This window comes from Lagopus muta, chromosome 18 (genome assembly GCF_023343835.1).
Source record: "Lagopus muta isolate bLagMut1 chromosome 18, bLagMut1 primary, whole genome shotgun sequence".
Taxonomy (NCBI): domain Eukaryota; kingdom Metazoa; phylum Chordata; class Aves; order Galliformes; family Phasianidae; genus Lagopus; species Lagopus muta.
In genome coordinates, this window is record NC_064450.1 from 60,854 (window position 1) to 71,786 (window position 10,933).

Consider the following 10,933-nt stretch of genomic DNA (forward strand, 5'->3'; position numbering starts at 1 on the left):
GATGTTCGCTGGGATGATCGTGGGAGAGAGCAGTCATGAGAAAACTGTCATGTTAATTCACAAAGCATATCAAGAACAAAACAGCAATAAGCTGAGAAACAAAGGTGTTTTTACCTAAGACAGATAAGATTTCAAGAGAAGACGCTGCTTTCCACAAAGCATAGAACTTTTGTTTTTTAATTTTTTTTTTATTTTTAAATTAGTAAGCAGAACTGGATATATCCACAGCCCATACCAATTCATGGAATTCCTTTGTTGTTCTTTCATACCCCTACAAGGCTGGGCAATAATCCCCAGTACATACTCAAAAATGGAAAAGCTGCAGTTAGGTTTGTCACAGGAAGCAAGCTTCTGAAGTCCCTGCAACAGTATAGTACATAAGTGCTGTTTCCCGTTATGAAGAGAATCCCAACAAGAATTGTTAGTACCAATAAGTGACAATAGATGGCAGCAGAGACCATGAAATACTCATCTTGCTGCTTCTCACTGCAGAAACGGCATTTCATTCGCACGGTAAGTCCGATACTTTTAGAGAACTACTGAAAGAGACGGCAGGCCTGCTGGATTCAGAATATGAGAATACAACTCCCAGAGCCTAGCCCAGTCTGCACTCCCATAGATATGGGCACTCAGATGTGAGACCACATCTGGAGTACTCCATCCTGAATGCAACACTAGCATACTGCTGACTGTCCCTGTTTTGTATAATCAGAAAAGTGTTATTATTGCCTTGAAGTGACATATTACCTTTCATTAACCCTTACATTTCCGAGATGATTGTGTTTTGTCTCCTTTTGTGACAACCATTCGTCACAATCTCAGTTGGAGGACTGATAGGATTGAGATCTTACTTCTTCACAAGTGATCTTACTTCTTAAGAAGTTTAAAGCAACTATTTCTTCTTCCTGGCGATTATACTGATAGTGAATTTTTCAACTGCAATGTAAAACTCGGAGGGGTTATAGAATAAATAGAGTAGATATGCTAAGCCAGTTTAAGTGACAACACTTTTCGGGAAGAGAGGATAAAGTTAAGGAATGAAGCAAGTCATTAATATGAGCAAAAGTGAAAAAAAAAATAAAAAAATCAGGGGAGCAGAAAAATGAATAGATAGGGCAGGCACAAATCAATAGCAGGACTGTCATTAAACTCAACAGAAGGCAAGTTTTGTTCCCTAAAGAAGGACAATTTTTGCAATGACCCTCATTGTCCACTTTGCATCATATCTCTTTGAAATTCTAGGCCCCTTTCTTCCATCTTGAATGCAGGATTGCATATATGCAATACTGTGAAACAAGAACATTCTGCCTCTAAAATAATTTTGCTCACACTTCCACCTGCTCACCCTGCCACATCATCTGCCTCCTGGAGCAGCCCAGCCTGGCCAAGGGATGGATGAGACTGATCAATTTCCTCAAATTATGAGCCACACTGATATTACTGATAAATACAAACGTTCAGATAATAGATGCAAAATATATTATATTGCATAAACATCATCTTTAAATGACATAAAAAATTAGTCTCACCATCTTGTTTGTCTGATAAATTGACAAATAATTTAGAAGGACATGGAAGAAGATGAATGGGCGAAACACATCCATCTGTTCCAATAACAAGTGAAGTGCTGTAAGTTTCCCTTGAATTTGTCAAATAACCTGCACAGATCTTCAAAAACATTGTGAATTCTAACCAAAATGTATCTGTTACAGAGGGATTAAACCATTATAAGTATATATAGTATAAAGTACATACAGTACTAAACATTTTGAAAATGCAATGAAAAATGAAAATTTGTATAGAATTAAAATTGAGATTTTGAAGTAGTGAGTGAATGGTAATCAAAGAAATAAAGTGAAAATTTAGATTTTGTTGAATCCCAGGGAGTATACTCATGCAGGCAGTCCAGTTCACTAATGTAGCTGTCTTTTCATATGGTCCTAAACTTCTACATTAGATTCAGTTCTTGCTTGCCTGCTTGTAGTCGTAACTCCAGAGAGATTTCCCTTTGGAATGTTAAAAATTGAGTTCTCCTGAATCAGCTTCCACAAAACAAATGTTCCTCACACAAACTTCCTCACACAAGGCTACTTTTTAAGAAGAAAAAGATTAAATACAAGGTAAAATATCTCCTGGCTCACTTAAATACTGTCCTTGCCCTGTAAGTTTTAGCAAGTCACTTAAATTAGTGGTTGTAACACAATGAAAAGCACGACAGTGATAGCAGAGTAGCAAGACCCCAGGCTGCAGTGAGTGAAAACTTGCTAAACAGAGCAGTCATGGAGACAGAAAGAAGGAACAAAAACATGCTTATCCTTGGAAGGCCTCAGCTATGCAGGGACCTCCAGATGAGATACCCTCATCATCATTGGTATCCTTGCTGGATGGAGTCCATACAATGGACATGAGCTCAGGGAGCTGGTAGATGTTGGACTTCAGCAGTGGTGATAACAGCAGTAGTTTACCTCTGCTGGTGCAGATTTTTACAAATGCAGTATGCAGGCTCATGTTCATTGCTAAATCACATCAAAAATGCATAGCTAGTGGCGGTGACTATGTTAAAAAATAGTATTTTGAAGCTGAGAGTTTTCTCTCTCAAGTAATGTTATGGTTGTATTGGAACTGTTGATCACAGCCTGGACCTCTTATTGACCACCTGAGGCAAGCAATAAGTCAGAGAGGTGCGAGGGCACCTTGCTGAGCCGGAGCCCGAGAGAGGAGAGGAGAGCAGAGGAGAGCAGAGGCCGCACGCCAAGAGCGTCTGCATGCCATTTTGGCTTGGCGCATCGGTGTCTTCCTCCTTCCACGAAGGAGCCTGCACAGTGCACTGGGTCCAGCGTGCTACACGGCACTGCCTTCTGCTGCCTGCCTGCCTGCCTGCCCGCCTGCCTGCTGCACTGCTGGAGAGGAAAGAGCGGATTGTCGGGCTGCGTGCAGCCAAGGAGCTGGCTGCAAAGGAGGGAAACGGAGTATTGAGGAGCGGTTAGTGCGTGTTAGGTTTGGGTGTGGATGCAGCGGGGGCCGAGTCACCTCCATCAGCTCCTCGGGGCTGGGGCCGAGCCCGGTGCCTGGGGCTGCGGTGTGGGCAGGAGGGCTGCGGGGCTGGGGCAGTGGTGTGGGTGCAGCACATGGGGCCGTGAGAGGGCGTGCAGCAGGGAGGGCGTTGGGCCCGAGCTGCGCTCGTGTTTGTCGCAGCACAGGGGCTGCAGGGGATGCCAGGAGAGCAGAGCAGAGCGGGGAGAGCCGGGCTGTATGAAGGCCGGGGCATGAAGTCTTCCCTTGGCAGCTACGGAGCTGCTGGGCTTTTCCCCCAAGTCTTCAGACTGTGGGGTGATAAGGTTCCGCAGCAAAGCCAGCTGGGCCCTCCTGATACCTGGGGGTTAGGAAAGGGCCAAACAAATCAGAGTCTTTCAAGAGCACAAAGCAGTGAAGCACAGCACAAGCCATTTATTGCCTGCGTAGGTGATCTTCTCCAGGCATGTCCATTGGAGATGTGCAGACTGCATGTGGACAGAAAGCAAATGGAGGGGAGGGGAGGGGAGGGGAGGGGAGGGGAGGGGAGGAGAGGGGAGGGGAGGGGAGGGGCGGGGAGGGGAGGGGAGGGGAAAGTTAGAAATGAAAGGAAAGAAAAAGGGAAGTGTGAAGGGGAAGAGAGAAAGATAAAAGGATAGGAAGAGAAAAGAGAAGCAAGGCAAAGAAAAGAAAGGCAAAGGAAAGCAAAAGGGGGAAAAGGGACAAGGAAGAAAAGGAGAAGACAAGTTGCATGCCGCCGGCGCCACCCGAGGGGAATCCGGCAGCGGACCCCCCCAGCTGCCCGTCCCCCTCGTCCAGGCCCCGGGCCGCCCCCAGGCCGCCCTTAGCAACGTGACGCCGCAGGCGGTTGGTAGGGCCGGGGCAGGAAGTGGTTCCTGCCGGCGGAGAGCACTTCCGGGGCAGCGCGGCATGGCGGCGCCGGGCCGGTGAGCGGGGCCGGGAGGAGCGGGCTGTGTGCTGGGAACGGGGTCGGGCCTCGGTGCGGGGGCGTGGAGGGGCGCTCGGGGGAGGAGCTGGCGGTGCTGCCGGCACGCAGAGGCGATGCGTGCGGCGCCGCCGAGTGCTGCGGGGTCGGGGGGCAGCTTCCTCTCAGGGAAGGCCGTGCGAGTGCGGAGCTTTGTTGGTGTTTCGGGTGTGTGAAGGAGGAGGCCCCGTAGGGCCTAGTTGTAGCCAGCAAAGCCCGGGCGGGCAGTGGAGCAAGGCGCGTGGGTGCTGTGTTGGCCGGAGGGCGCGGAACTGGAAGAAGGTTTGTGAAGATGTGCTTCCTGTGGACGCCCCTTCTCGGGACGAGCCAGGGCTGCAGTTGTGTGTGATTGCGTTTGTTGCTTGGGAGAACTGGTGCCTTAGTAGAGTGGGGGGAGGGAGAGGGAGATTTTCAGACTGCCATCAGTCAGGAGCACGGCACGTTTCTGCCTGCTTTGCTCATGCTGTTGTGCGGGTCCCCGCGAAGCATCGGTGAGCCAGGGTGGCCCCGCGTGTGTGTGCCAGCATTGTGCGCGGATGTGGAATGGAGTCGGAGTGATTGTAATGAAAATGCAGCTGGCCGTATTTATTGTAGGGAATGGTTGAATCCCCAGCAGTGAGGCGCAAGAAGAGGCGCTGGATGCTAAGGTGGAAAGCGGAGCTTGTGTGTGCCAGGAGGCAGGCGTGGTGAGGTGCGCTTTGGAGCCTGCTGTTGTTGGCGCTGGGCTCGGGAGGCCCGTGAACATGGCGCTGTGTGCTGCGTGTCCCAGCCCCAACAGATTCCCGTGTGGAAGAAGGGAGAGGATGAAGGAGGCCGAGGGCCCTTTTCTCGGGGCCGGCTCCTCTGTGGCCTCTTGCTTGCCGGAGAGAAGGGCTGCCCGCTGGGCACAGGGAGCGCCTTCTAGCTGCCGTCCCGTGCCCTGTCCTCCAGCCCCCTCCTCATGCTATGTGGAACGCCATTGCCAGCAGTGCGGCTGCCATTTTAGAACCTTCGCCGCATCACAGCCGTCACCTTGGTCACCGCTGCCCCGGCCAACGCACTTGCTCTGTGAGCTCTGGCAGCCATGCCAGGAGCGAAGAGAGCAAGGGGCAAAATTTGCCCTTTTTTAAATGGGAAGAGGGAGCTTGGCTTCCCAGAGGCGAAGAGGAGGAGGGGGGCCGCCTTGAAGATCAAGCGGAGGAGGGGGCAGAGAGTGCGTTTGCATCGCGCCTGGACCAGCGCTGTGACCACCTCCGTGGAGCCCATGGAGGTGGATCCACCTCTGGATGAGCCCATGGAGGTGGATCCACCTCCGGATGAGCCCATGGAGGTGGATCCGCCTGCGGCACAGCTGGCCTGGCACCACACCACCGTGCCAGGCCCCGCATCGGCGCCATCACAGCTCCACCGCCGCTGGTCCAGGCGCTCAGCTCCCTACCCGCTGCGCGGCCCCCGCCCCCAGCATTAGCTGGGTGGCATTAGTTTCCATCAGCTCCTCCTCCGAGCCTCCTGTGGAGCCAAGTTCTCCTCTTCCCATTTAAATGCTGCAGGAGTTGTATTTTAGTTGTTGTTTTTGTTGTTGATTTTAGTCTTTAGTGTTAGTGTTAGGAGTAGATTATTGTTCGTATTTTAGAGTTAGGCATAGGTTACTTGTAGTCTTTTAGTGTTAGGCATAGGTTCCTGTTCATACTTGACAGTTAGGGGTAGATTGCTCGTGTCAAGTGGCAGTGAGCAGCGCTCACTCGGTAAGCACACGCCTGATTGATGGTCTGAAGACATGCGTGCGAGTGCCGTGAGCATGGAGGCCCGATGGCATCTTGGATGGATTGAATTTGCAGCTTGTGACTTTTGTGTTGCAGACCGTCGAGGAGCAGAGTGTGAGTGGCTGCGACATTGCGTTGGGCCTCAGGAGAACAGTGTGTGACTGTGTCTCGAGCATCCTGCGTGGCCGTTGCCAGGTAGGTGTGCCTTCCTTTGCAGTAAGCAGTGCTTAGGCGTGAGCCCAGCTCATCCCCCTGTCCTCAGCAGATGGGCTTTCTGCGTGCTTTATTGCTGTGCTTGGTGCCGTCCGGCACAGCAGCAGCAAGGCCGTGAACACGTACGTACCCAGGTAGATGCAAATGTGCAGCTGATGGTAGGAATACTATTGTTGTTAGTGTTCATGAGACGGTGGTCGTGCATGTGCGATCAAGCTCAGGGAGAAGTTGATTCTTGCCTGTTCAGCTCTTGCTGAAATGCAAGTTTGGCGTCCCTCCTTGTGGTTGGGTCGGAAGACCAAGGATATCTTGAGAGCACGTCTGTGAGTTACGCTGGGAGTTTTTGCTAGCAGGAAGTCACAGCGTCGGGGCGCACGAATGGAATGATGGCTCTCGTTTCCCCCTTGTAGAAAGCAGCCTCCTGGAGAGCAGCAGAGCAGCAGGCTGTCTGCGCTATGGCGGCTGAGCTGCATTTCTCGCCCCCTGAGATCCGTGAGCCCACGCTGATGGAGAACGTGCTGCGCTCCGGCCTCTTCTTTGGAGCCGTTTTCCAGCTTGTGTGCGTGTGGGCCATAACCCTGCCAGTTCCCAAGTGCCCAGAGACAGTAAGTAGCGCTCTGTTTGATAGAGGTTGATAGAAATGCAGAGGAAATGGGCTGGGAGGGAACCAGCTGGAGCCGTTGCCTACGGTAGCGCGCCCTGGCATTGCTGAGAGTGCGGCAGTTTGTTCTGCCCTTCCTTGGGCGTGTGTGCTGTTCGTGGTGGCACGCAAGGAGCCTGGAGGTGCAAGCTCATCTTATCGTGCTGCTGCTGCTGTGAGCGCCAGGCAGGGCATCCCCCTGTGCAGGGACTGCCTTGCAGGAAAGGCCTGTAGACTGTAGGTTACGTGGGATTTTTGGGAAGAAGACAGAGGTGGAGTTTCTGTTGTGCCCTGATGTCAGGAAGGCAATTTGCAGCACTGGCACCCAAAGCTGCGCAGTGAGGTGACTTGAGCTCCCAAAGCGAGCTGTGGGGCAATTGTCAGAAAGTTCCCTGACTGTTTGTGAATTGATTCCTGTAGGAGTGGGACGGCTTGGAGTCTAAGACTTGGGAGACGGTGAAGAAACCAAAGGCAAGTGCTGCACAGCTAAGCAAGAAAGCCAAGAAGGAAAGCAAAAAGAAACGGTGAGGGCTTGAGCGATAAGCCTCAAAGGCCAAAGGAAGCAGCGGGAATGCTTGCTGAGAGGTGCTCCAAAGGCAGCGGACTGTACGTCTGGTTTTGTGGCGTGGCCGTGCTTTCCCTTGCCCGGACATTGGAGAGGAACTGAGGAAGCTGGAAGGGCTTCTGATGCGTGACAAACAAATCGGACTTTGCCTGTGCGGGATTTCATGTATGGCAAGAGCTGGGGACGCTGCGTTCCTTCAGGGTCCTTCAGCTCGATAGCTGTTTCAGAATGTTGATGATGAGGTGAACTTAGCGCATGTCGCTGGTCATGAGCGGTATCCAGGCTATTTTATTGTCTGTTGACATATCTACAAAATGCAACCCAAATCCCTTAGTTTAAAATAAAAGGGAAACAAACCTTTTACACCTGGTGCTGCCTCTTTGAGTAGCTGGTCAAAACATGCCTGGCTTGGGCTGGCAGCGGCAGGGCGATGAACCGGCCGGCTTCACGTCCCTCCCTGGAGATTGAGTGGCTTTTCCCGCGTTTCCATGTTGGTCTTCCCAAGTGGTGGCCTTTCAGCCAAAGCGTAACTGCTAGCGAAGAGTGTGAGCATCACCTTGCTCTCTGAGGACTGAGAGAAACAAAAGGAGAGGAAGCAGCGTGCGAGGAAGGAAGGTGTCCCTGCACTCAGCCCCTTGAGCTCGTCACTCAAGCTTCCCTGGTGGCTTTTTCAGCCTTCTGTAGCACTGACTGTTCCTGCTTGCCCTGGAAAGGCCAGCTGCAGCTGCGGGCAGCCGTGGCCTGCACGTCAGCCTCCCGTTGAGCCGCGAGGAGTTCAAGTGCGGGTGGGCTGTTGTGAAGAGCAGCGCTGGGAGTGGGGCAGGAGGAGAGGGCAGCGGGAGGGCTGCAGGTGAGCGCGCCTCGGGCCCAGAGCTCAGGCGTGAGCCGGGAGGGCAGCGAGCCGTGCTGCGCTGCTTCAGCTGCAATGGCTTTGAGCGCGTCATGGGCAGCGCCGCGTATTGAGCGTCTGGGTGCTGCAAGGGCACCTTGCTGAGCCGGAGCCTGAGAGAGGAGAGGAGAGGAGAGGAGAGGAGAGGAGAGGAGAGGAGAGGAGAGGAGAGGAGAGGAGAGGAGAGGAGAGGAGAGGAGAGGAGAGCAGAGGAGAGGAGAGGAGAGGAGAGCAGAGGAGAGCAGAGGCCGCACGTCAAGAGCGTCTGCCTGCCATTTTGGCTTGGCGCGTCGGCATCTTCCTCCTTCCACGAAGGAGCCTGCACAGTGCACTAGGTCCAGCGTGCTACACGGCACTGCCTTCTGCTGCCTGCCTGCCTGCCTGCCCGCCTGCCTGCTGCACTGCTGGAGAGGAAAGAGCGGATTGTCGGGCTGCGTGCAGCCAAGGAGCTGGCTGCAAAGGAGGGAAACGGAGTATTGAGGAGCGGTTAGTGCGTGTTAGGTTTGGGTGTGGATGCAGCGGGGGCCGAGTCACCTCCATCAGCTCCTCGGGGCTGGGGCCGAGCCCGGTGCCTGGGGCTGCGGTGTGGGCAGGAGGGCTGCGGGGCTGGGGCAGTGGTGTGGGTGCAGCACATGGGGCCGTGAGAGGGCGTGCAGCAGGGAGGGCGTTGGGCCCGAGCTGCGCTCGTGTTTGTCGCAGCACAGGGGCTGCAGGGGATGCCAGGAGAGCAGAGCAGAGCGGGGAGAGCCGGGCTGTATGAAGGCCGGGGCATGAAGTCTTCCCTTGGCAGCTACGGAGCTGCTGGGCTTTTCCCCCAAGTCTTCAGACTGTGGGGTGATAAGGTTCCGCAGCAAAGCCAGCTGGGCCCTCCTGATACCTGGGGGTTAGGAAAGGGCAAAACAGATCAGAGTCTTTCAAGAGCACAAAGCAGTGAAGCACAGCACAAGCCATTTATTGCCTGCGTAGGTGATCTTCTCCAGGCATGTCCATTGGAGATGTGCAGACTGCGTGTGGACAGAAAGCAAACGGAGGAGAGGGGAGAGGAGGGAACGGGAGGGGAGGGGAGAGGAGGGGAGGGAAGGGAGGGGAGGGAAGGGAAGGAGAAAGGAAGGGAAGGGAAGGAGAAAGGAAGGGAAGGAGAAAGGGAGGGAGGGAAGGAGGGAGGGAGGAAGGGAGGACGGAAGGGAGGAAGGAAGGAAGGGAGGGAGGGAAGGAGGGAGGGAGAGCTTCTTCCTTCAAAAGTCAGAGTATTCTGATGAGGAAAAAACAGCAAAACGAAGCCTGCCATCATGTCCTTGCCATCGGGGCTCAAACTACGGCAGCCAGCTGACCAGGGAAGAACTTCCTGTGGATGCTGCTCAGTGACGGCACCCAGAATGAAATAGCAAGGATGTTATGAGTAGGAGACTGCAGCACCATTTAGCAATGCCCCCTACTAATATTTATTATAATAGTTAGCTCAAAAATCCAGATGATTTTTAATTACTGTTATTAATTGAAAGACAACCTTGCAGCTAATGCTATGAATCTCTATCACCGGACTATCAGCTGTTTCTGGCAGTGAATTCTCTCTGTAGCACTGGTTTTGTAGCAGTCATTGTGAGGTTTGCCTTGCTTTCCCTCTGGGTTCTCTGCACGCGTCCCTTCCTGAAATTGTACTTCTCACTGGGGAAACCCCCTCACAACCTTTACTCTTCACCTTTAGACTGGACATCAGGAAGGACATAAGGAGTCTTTAGATTGGACATAAGGAAAAAGTCTGTGTGATAAGGGTGGCTCTGGAACAGGGACACTGAGGGACCCTGGGGATCTCTGGAGCCCCGAGCGCTGCGGATGGATGGGATGAGGGCACCATCCCTGGCCCGTTCCAGGGCGACCATTGCCACCCAGACCTTCCCTCACGCTTTGTGGGGCTGTGCCGAGGAGGAGGGTCCCGAGGTGCCCTAGGGATGGCCCAGGGTCACTGTGCAGATGAGACAGGGGCTGTGGCTGCTGTCCCCAGGGGACAACGTCCTGCCCTGGGCTGCTGCCAGCCCCTCTCCTGCCCAAAGTCCTGGGGCACAAACCCTGCTGGGACGAGGCTTCTCCTCGGTCAGTGACAGCTTTTGACATCCTCTGCTGACCCATGGAGTCCATTGAAGGAAGCAAAGACCCTGATGGTCTCCGACATCCTCCACAGATCAATAAACCCCTCAGCAAAGCCATGCTCTGTGTCCGTGTCCTCGTCCCCACGCTCAGCAGGGACCGCTCGTGTCTGTCCCTGCCTGGCAGAGGCCACTCCTAAGGCTGGGAGGGTCCCAGCTCCGTGCCCCGCACCCCACGTCCCGCACCGCGGGCCTCTCCATCCCCTGCAGCGCGTGCAGCCGACAGCGCATGCGTGGCGGCGTCTCCATGGCGACAGTGCCTCAGCACCTCTCCGTCGCTACAGCGACGCGCCGTCCCCGCCGAGTGACGTCATCGCCGTGCCACCCGAGGAGGCGGCTATGCGGAAGCGGCGCGGGGCAGCCCGGTGCTCCGAGCGGCGCCTCGGATTCTACAGGAGGGCGTCCGGAGGGCGCCGGGGTTCAGTTGCCGGGGGGCTGCTGCCGCTCTGCGTCGGCCCCACGGGGTCTCTGTGGTGCTCGCGGCTTCCACTCGGCGAGGGCGGCTGCCCCGTCTCCCCGCCTCCCCCACCCCGTGTGTTTCGCTGCCCTCCCCCCCTCCCCTTGCCGCCGATCGCCCGCACCCCCCGGTCCCTTTGTGTGACCCCCGGGGTTACACCTTCCCCCCCGTACCCCTCCCCTCCAGTTCCCCCATTCTGATCACTGCAGTCCTCTTCCACCCCTCCCCTCCGTGCCTCCCCCATTATGATCCCCAGGGTCCTCCCCCGCTGCCTCATCCCTCCCCA

General features: G+C 54.6%; 1 protein-coding gene across 1 annotated transcript; it reads left to right on the top strand.

Annotated features, from left to right (window-relative positions):
• Positions 1-3,901: 3,901 nt before the first annotated feature.
• Positions 3,902-8,180, top strand: LOC125702155 (protein MANBAL-like). Its single transcript, XM_048965073.1, has 4 exons — positions 3,902-3,959; positions 5,836-5,934; positions 6,363-6,557; positions 7,013-8,180. The coding sequence occupies exons 3-4, from the start codon at positions 6,408-6,410 to the stop codon at positions 7,118-7,120; spliced, it is 258 nt and encodes an 85-aa protein (XP_048821030.1). The 5' UTR covers positions 3,902-3,959; positions 5,836-5,934; positions 6,363-6,407; the 3' UTR covers positions 7,121-8,180.
• Positions 8,181-10,933: the final 2,753 nt, after the last annotated feature.

What these genes read in the sequence shown, in the direction of transcription:
- LOC125702155 (XM_048965073.1), top strand. Translation starts at nt 6,408, where the DNA reads ATGGCGGCTGAGCTGCATTTCTCGCCCCCTGAGATCCGTGAGCCCACG. An exon ending in TTCCCAAGTGCCCAGAGACA is followed by an intron (nt 6,558 to 7,012) that starts GTAAGTAGCGCT and finishes TGATTCCTGTAG; the next exon opens with GAGTGGGACGGCTTGGAGTC.